Source organism: Tupaia chinensis, unplaced genomic scaffold (assembly GCF_000334495.1).
Source record: "Tupaia chinensis unplaced genomic scaffold, TupChi_1.0 Scaffold146837_1, whole genome shotgun sequence".
Classification (NCBI taxonomy): domain Eukaryota; kingdom Metazoa; phylum Chordata; class Mammalia; order Scandentia; family Tupaiidae; genus Tupaia; species Tupaia belangeri.
The window spans coordinates 1,832,763-1,841,424 of NW_006206691.1; the positions used below are offsets into that span (position 1 = coordinate 1,832,763).

The 8,662-nt window shown below is 41.7% G+C and overlaps 2 protein-coding genes across 3 annotated transcripts in view; both read left to right on the forward strand.

Annotated features, from left to right (window-relative positions):
• The window catches only part of LOC114006288 (catenin alpha-2-like), a gene marked incomplete at its 3' end in the record, with an annotated part of 514,130 nt that extends 511,220 nt beyond the window's left edge, over positions 1–2,910 (forward strand). Inside the window, exon 7 of the mRNA XM_027768560.1 lies at positions 2,671–2,910. Coding sequence (XP_027624361.1) covers positions 2,671–2,910 — 240 coding nt within the window. The remainder of the gene's footprint in view (positions 1–2,670) is intronic.
• Positions 2,911–2,973: 63 nt separating this feature from the next.
• CTNNA2 (catenin alpha 2) overlaps positions 2,974–8,662 on the forward strand; it is a 917,008-nt gene continuing 911,319 nt past the window's right edge. For both annotated transcript variants that reach the window (XM_027768558.1, XM_027768559.1), the window contains exon 1: positions 2,974–3,019. In XM_027768558.1, the coding sequence (XP_027624359.1) occupies positions 3,011–3,019 (9 nt within the window). In that variant the 5' untranslated portion in view covers positions 2,974–3,010. The remainder of the gene's footprint in view (positions 3,020–8,662) is intronic.

Below are 8,662 nucleotides of genomic sequence, written 5' to 3' on the forward strand. Positions count from 1 at the left end.
CGAACCACGGTCAACTACATGGGAGTTCAGCAATATAGCCATTACACTAAATGCTGGTCCTTGTGCCAGTTCCTTTCTAAGTCACAGCCTACCTGTACTCATTTCTCAAGACCTCAACACCCTGTACTCAAAGGATCCATCTCTTTGCTCTGGGGATTTGCACTTCAACACACATCAGAGAACTAGAGCTAGTGATGACCTGAACACAACCTTCAGCAAATAGCCTAGTTTGTTTTCGAGGGCTGTAAGGGTCCAGAGATCGGTCTAACTGATGGAGACGCAGAAAAGACAACGACAAAGCAACTGCAAAAGAGGCTTTTATTCTTTTTCCAGCTAGCTGGGGTCCGAGTTTCTGCCCGTCGCAGCGGGCCTCAACAAGGACCTCGAGCCTAAGATAAAGGGATCTTTATAGTTCAGGATTTTCCATAGAATGTCACACATACCAAGGAGGGGGTATGAGAAGCGAGGGTCCAGCTGTCATCACCTGCTCAGGTCTAGATAAGGGCTCTCAGCTAAGGGTCCGAATGACCTTGCCTTGGAGGTGCTGGGCCCTCCCGTTTTCCACTTATCTGAGAGTTCCCAGACCCCTGGTTTCCATCCTTGAGGCCCTACAAACTGAGCTCTGTCCTTGAAGACTTAACAAGGTAGCAATTAAGCTAACTTGCCCCACTATTCCCTAACATGGCGGTGATTAAGCTAACTTGGCCTAATAGGTCTAGGACAAACTTCCCCAGAACATGTAGTCTGAATTTTATAATAGCTAAGCAGTTATTTTATACTATTACTTTAGTATTAAACACACACACACACACACACACACACACACACACAAATGTTTTGTATACTGCCACATTTAGAACTGAGCAATGCAGTGGGCACAGCGTAGGTCCTCTGCTGGTGGCAGATTGGAAATGGTCTAACTACCTCCTCATTGCTTCTGCTGTTCTACTTGTAGGTATGGTAAATTGTGCTTTTCTAATATTTTTTATTTGATGAATATTTAAGGAATGATTAAGTTCAAGGGGAAGCATAGTGGATTGGTGACTGCCCTGCAGTATCCTCCGCTTGGAAAACCACTTACTCCGTCATTGCCACTGTGGTTCTTGGACCTCTGAGAACCCTGCAATGAAGATGAGCACACCATTTCCTGCAGCAGGCCATCCCTCCTGGCTTAGCATTGGCAGAACCACTTCCCCTGTGCCTAGCAGGAAGAAGTTTCCCCACGGGAAACCAAACTTCAGGCACTGTCAACTTCATCTCCTTCCTTCACAATTAATTATCACACACGTCATCAGTCTCTCCACTCCCCTGACCTGCTGGGACTTCCTGGTTCTGCTAGTCTTTCTGACTATATTTTCTATCTTTCGTTTTGATTCTCATTCTTCTGCATATCCTTGGAAGCCAATATTAATGGGCTCTCAATTTTCAGCCCTTCTTGCTCTGCTTAATTCCTTAGTATGCCATTTTCTACCTGTGTCCAAATACCCCTGGCAATTCCTGGTTCCCTGTGAAGGCTGATAAGCTCCTGACTTCCAATTGCATGTGTTCACCCACTTCTGGACCTCTCTGCCTGCCTGTTTCCCAGCTGTTTTGGGAAACAGGCAGGGACAAAACTCAGCTCACACTTTTTTAAATGATACTTTTCTTTTAGAAAATACCTCTATTGTCTGTATCTATTCCTATACCTAATATCTAGGCTCCTTCAGAACATATTAATACCTTTATCAAGATAGTGTCAGTTGGGACCAGCAGTTAGTGTAATAATGGCTATGTCGCTGGACTCCTATGTTTTCAACCGTGGTTCAAGTCCTGGACCTGGTGGCTTATACTCATGCCGGGCGCGTGTGCGTGCATGCCCAAGATCCTGAGAGGAGAATGGAGGAGAAGGGATTGTCCCCCTGGGGGGTAATCGCTCGGTTTCTGTCTCTCTGTCTCTCTCTGGTGAGCACATGCACCCTATAGCAAAACCTCTCCAAAAAAATAAAAAGATAGTGTCAGTTAATGGTGACAAATCTCTCTCATGTGTGTGCATGAGCACACACACACACGTTATGAATCCTTTTCTGGTTTACCAGTTTTTATATAAAAGATACTAGTTCCTAGTGGGACATTAACTGGACTGAACATGGCTTTTGAATGTTATTGGCCCAAGTTGAAAAGGTGTCTTGCAGGGGGGCTGTCTGCCCCTCGTGAGAGATGTAATATGAGCAGAAGTCCCAGCTAAGGCTCCATGAAGCTGTCGATCGTGTGTGTGTGTGTGTGTGTGTGTGTGTGTGTGTGTGTGTTAGCTCTAACTTCTTCCCCTGACTCCCCACAGGGATGCCCTGAATGTATTTTCTTGAAGGCTACATATTTTTTAAATAGCAAGCCAGTGTCAGATGTCACTCAAAAACTGGTTGAGATAGCCCAGACCAAGAACATGTTCTTCTAACAAGATGAACCATTTTCAGGCTGAAGATTGCATTTAGGGCAAACTATCTTGCAAAAAAGTTAATACTTTGTTCCCACTTCAGAATTTTCCTAAAGACCCATTTTTCTCCTTCATTTGGAGGCTTGTGCAGGCTGCAGACATTTGTGGTTTAGAAACCGGGGGCAAAGGCAGTCACCTCTTCTCTGCTAAAAACCTTTTTTTTTTTTTTTTTTTTTTTTTTTTTACTCTCGCGTTTTCAGAATAAGATTATCCTGGACCCCATGACGTTCAGCGAGGCCAGGTTCCGGCCGTCCCTGGAGGAGAGGCTGGAGAGCATCATTAGCGGGGCGGCACTCATGGCCGACTCCTCCTGCACCCGTGACGACCGGCGCGAGAGGATCGTGGCCGAGTGCAACGCCGTGCGGCAGGCGCTGCAGGACCTGCTCAGCGAGTACATGAATAACGTAAGTCCTCAGCGCTCGGTTCTCACGGCTCGTGGATTCCCTTCTGCAGTCTTGTGGCTGGTGTGCAAACCGCGAGAGGATCGTGGCCGAGTGCAACGCCGTGCGGCAGGCGCTGCAGGACCTGCTCAGCGAGTACATGAATAACGTAAGTCCTCAGCGCTCGGTTCTCACGGCTCGTGGATTCCCTTCTGCAGTCTTGTGGCTGGTGTGCAAACATGCATAGCAAGTGGAAGACTGGTGTTCTTGAAGAGAGTCAGGTGCCACCGTGGAACCGCTTAGGCCAAGTGCGGCGCTCTGATTTCGTCCGTTTTAGTAGGGTTTAGTTTAGTTTAGAGATTGGTGGCGAGTAAAATCTTCTTGGGAAACCTCCTTCAGTGTTTACTGGAGTGATTTCTTCTTGGTCATTGTTAGGGACTGCTATTCAACTCATGTAAGATTTCAGCTGGTAAAGGCAGGCAATTGATGGGAACAACTGAGGGTAGATTAAATCCTCTTTTAAGAAGAGCACTTTCCAAGCTAAGGGTGGCTATAGTTGCCAATGTCCATCCCTTGGGGGCATTTAGTACACATCATGGGTTTTTAAATGGTCTTATAGAGTTGGTTACAGTGGAGAAGTTCTGTCTGAGCTTGTGTTGATTACTTGTGCAATTAGGAATGCTTATAATGAGTTTCCAAGTTCTCAAATAGGCATGAGTGGTATGTATCTAGTTATATTGAGGCACACACAGGTAGCCATGTTTTCCTACAGTTGTAAAATGTGATGTTTTTCTATAGACCAGTGATCTACAAAAATGAGATGAAGGCTTTATTCTTTGCTTTGAAGGGCACTAAGTTATGGTTGCACTGATGTGCTGTGTTCATTCAACTGGGGTGATGCCCAGTGCTTAGAATAGTGAATGATCTTGAGTTTTCCCCCATCCTGAACTCCTGGGTTATAGAGATTTGAAAAAATATATAGATAAACTGAGGTCTTGATGTTACGTGTTGAAGAGATGACCCGTGTAGCAGTCGGGTAGGTACTAGGGATGCTGAAAATCCACTCACAGCTTTGGAAATCCAGGCTGGCTATGGCTAGAACTCCTAGAGGCAATGCTGAGACAAAGTAGCTAACCCACATCCCTCCACCCACAGTTTAGCACTCCTATCCTGAGTGAAAATATGCAGCAACAGATGCTGGAGTTGGCACTGATATAATGATGCCCCTCCTGCTGGACTCAAGAGAACTTTATCCAAATAGCAGGCATAAAGGTTTCATGAATACACTGTACAAACTACAAAACAAACCTGTCTCCTTTCCATGAACCTTCAGATTCTTTGATTTTGAAGACTTGCCCATTTTCAGCATCTAAAGAATCAAGTGTGGATACATCATGTGACACCTGACTGCTTATGAGGCCTTCTCTGTGAGACCCTGGATGGCCAACACGTTCCATGTTTTCAGGCTACAGGTGTCACGTCGGGCACAGCTAGAAACGTTGATTGGCAGCCTCTCCCACCCTGACTGAATTTTCGAATAGCAGATTTGTCAAAAAAAAGAATGTGTATGAAATCTGGGATTCTGGCGGTGTGTAGGATTTTAAACTATTTTCATGAAACAAAGTAGCAAAAGGCTAATTATTTGTTGTGGAATTCGGCTTTATGTGCAGGCATGCTGGGTTTCCTATCAATGACTAATTCCTGCCAAAGAAGGAATCTGTAGCTCCACAGACCTAACAGTGATGGTGAAGATATCAAGATGAATAAATCAGAAACAGAAGCAAGTTCTTATGACTAGAAATCACTGTGTGTGATTAAAGAAGAGTAAATCGAGGTGTGACATGTAATTTTCAGCTTGGAATCTAGAATCCTGTCAAGTTGAAGTTTGTTCTTTCTGTGTAACTCATTCAGATCAACAGAGCTGACGGGTTTTTGTATTTTATCGACTCCAGCCATTTGTCTTTCTGTTCACAACCTTGGGGTGGAGGAATATTTTTTGCTTTTATTGAAATCGTGGTTTCTGTTTTGACATGGTTTCAGATAATTCACAGATGGGTGTAGTGCTTAAATTTCAACGTGTACACATTCTATTCACATAGAACCATCAGGATCAAAGCCTGAAATAAAACACCTCCTATATTTGACTATTATATAAACTATATAAAACATAGCTGGACTTTATACTTTTTTGGTGACTGTATCATAGAATTGGATGCAGCTAGACCGTTTCCATAGAACCAGTCCAGACCACTCTTTTCTACTGCCACTAAGCCAGTTTATATTTACTTTGGTGGTGGCATATTTAATTAAAAAACACGTATATAACTGTGCCTTGACTAAAAGTCTATTGTAGGTAACAGCAGTCAGTCAATTCGTCAATCATTCCTGGGCTGTTATATTTCTTTTTCAATCTTGTAAGCTCTGGGAATCAACATATTATCAAATTATCACCCTGCAGGTTTTTAATCTTTGTGTTCAAACAGCATTATTAGGATAAAGAAGTCATTAAACTGAGGAGAAAAGATTTAAACATTAGCATAAGAGACATTGGTGGATTCTAAAAATCTCCTGATCAGTCTTTAATGAACATTCAACTTACAATGTTCACTACAGCCAAGTCCGTTCTAAAACCGTATGTGTGCCATGTGGTAGGGAATGGAATGAGATGGAGAGTGTGGAGAACAGCTGTGTACTAACTGATTAGAGAAAAGAGGTCTTCATGGGTCATGGACTATGGTTTAGCCACATGGCTCATACTGAGCTCAGTAAGATAATAGTTGCGTGTTAGACATCTCCACAAATTCGTATTCGGAATACTGAATGTGTGCAGGTATGATTTGAAGATGTAACAAAAATTGTGCAATGAAAAGAAATTGCAGTATGAGAAAAAAGGCTGTGTGAACAGATGCATGTGACAAAAAAATATGTTCCCAGAGGGTGGCAGTGGTAAATGATTTTTTGCAGTTGCTTTAGGAAAGCCCTGGATGGCCTTAAGTTGTTTAAAATATAGCCCAAAGTAAAAAAGATCCTTAAAAATAATCCCCCTTTAAATAGAATATTGTTATTGTATGTATTGTGGAGACCAATGGCAGAGAATCTCATTCAAAAGACCTGTAGTCTATAGAAGCTAATTTGGATTAGCGCTGTCAGAGTAGTTATTGGGAGTATTATGCTGAGAACTATAAATAATTCCAAATTATAAGGAACACATAAACTTTCTTCTGGAACTTATCATTTTATACAGAAATTCTTTTTTTTTTTTAATGACAGTACCACATTTTTCAGCAACCAAAAATAAATTTTAAAAAGGGACCCCATGATAGGATACAATTAAACACAGGATTTTATTAATAAGAATTGGGTAATGGGTTCAAATTTAGAATATTTTATTCATTTAACAAACAAATGGGTATTGTCTGCCTGGCTGCTTTGTGCTTTTTTAGGCTTCTGAGGATACAGACGGAAGCCAAGCAGACACAACTTTCTGCTCTCTGGGGGCTTACTCTCTAGTGTGGGCAGGCAGATAAGAATTGCGTGAGTGATTTGAGCAAGAGTTATTTCAGACACTGATAAGCTCAAAGGGGGAATAGAAAACCTGGGAGGAGGGGGACATGGGGCACTGCTGTAGGTGAAGATGGCCTGGGAAGGGTATGTTCAGAAGAGGACATCAGATCCAAGAAGCGAAGATGAGGAAGCAAAGAACACTTGAGAAAGAGGGAACAACAAGGTCTAGGCCTGTTGTGGTGGAGGAGCTGTGGGGAGCCAGAGAGGCAGTCTGGGGGGGCAGTCTGAGATGAAATCAGCCAGGTGGCAGGGATTAGTGAACTCTGGGCCTCTGCACCACAATACAGATTTTGATTGTCATTTGAATGGAATGGGATGCCATTGGAGAGTGTCAAGCAGACAGTGCCATGATTAAAGTGCTAAAAGTAGGCCACAGAGGTATAAAAGTTACAAAGCAAGGGGACAGGTGAGGAGGCCCAGGGCCCTGGACTAATGAGTGCATGAGAGGATAGTCTCCTGGACCAGGTGACATCAGTAGAAGTGGTTGGACAAAAGTGTCCAAATTATGACTGTATTTTAAACAAAATTGTCTTATTAAATAACTAAGAATGAGATGCATGCTTCTGTTCTGTGAATGTAAAAGTATTGTGAATGACAGGTGAAGTCATATCAGCTGCCACTAATACAGTACCTTCATTTGGTTTCTACTGCACAAGAAATTCTGATGTACTCAGATGTAGTAACAGTTTGGAAACCACTCGTTTGGCAATGCCTAGATCCTCTGTTGGACAGATTGCATGGAAAAGAAGAATTCAGTAGAAAACTTCATTCCAACATGATGTCACCAAACATTTCTAACTAGGGTTTTTATTCTTTTAAATGAAAAATACTGGAAAAATGCAATACTTACTGCTAAGTGCTAAACTATAGTGCAGAAATATGAGGTGAAAAATTCATGTTACCTTAGGTTCTAAAATTAGAAATGCACACAACAGGGAGACACATTAATTCATTTTTTCTGAATGCACAATTCACTGGTAGGCCTTGATGAGAATATGTGACAGCAGATATGCCTGACCTAGCTGTGTGTCTAGTCCTGTATGACTTCATTCATTTTATTTGTGTAGACACCCTGTGCAACCCTAAGCTTTTAAAAATAAGATTGCAGAAATACAGTTTTCTTAAATAAACATGATTCACGTTTAACTGTTTGAATAAGGATAACAGCCATCCCGGTGACATACACTAATGACTTATTGGTCTGCACTAAGTTAACATATGGCAGGGTATTTTTAAATCATATTTTAAAAAATAATTAAAAGATATATATTTTTAAAAATATTAAGTAACTACTATATAACTAACTTAGTTACTTATATGTCCATTGATTATTTTTAAAAATATTTGGATCTAACTTTTTTCAAACCTCTTAGAGCATCTAGGAGGATCTCTGGGGCTAGGCATCTGCAAGCCACTAGTGTTATATAGATATTAAGAGCACATGAAGACACGGGATGTGGACACACACAGAAGTACTGTAAGTGCCTGAAGCATCACTGCCTTTACTGTGGAGTAGGATTTAACATAAAGGTGGTTCTTCTCAATGGACCCATCTTGGGAGGACTTGAGAACTAAAAGGAGGTGAGAGAAGGTCATTTCCACCCCAGTTCTGGGGCCCGTACCACAGCAAGGCTCTAGTAAACCATTCCACAGTGCCCTATGAGTAATGCCTAACTGATATACAAGGCCTCAGGATCTCTGAAAATAGTGGCTTTTATACTGTTTTGTTGTTGTTGTTGTTTTATAGTGGAAAATAAATACATGTTCATTTAAAGAATAAAGAGCAAAGTCAGAACAAAATAAAAAATTATTCTAAATCTCATCTCCTAAAAATAACCATTGCTAAAAATTTGGCATATGTCTTTCCAATGCTCTGAGCTTCGTAGAAGTGCTACAGTTGAGCTATCAAGTGACATGCTAGTTAAGACGACTGGATCCCAGGTGGCGGAATGCACTGTTCAAGTCCCTGACCTGGTGGCTTGAAAGGCACTCTGAGCCTACCCAAAATCCCAAAAGGAAAAGTGCAGAAGACATTGTGGTATGGCCATCCCCCTTGGGGGAGGGTATTTTCTCACTTTCCCTTTTTCTGTCTTTCTTTGTGTCCTCTAGCAAACACATGCATCCTCTAACAAAAAAGATTTTTTAAAGTGGTATCTTTATACACACAAACATGTTATACCTTGATTTTTTTTTAATTGGCTGATTTTATAAATGGTTTTTGTAATCTATTTTTTTACTCACTATGTTG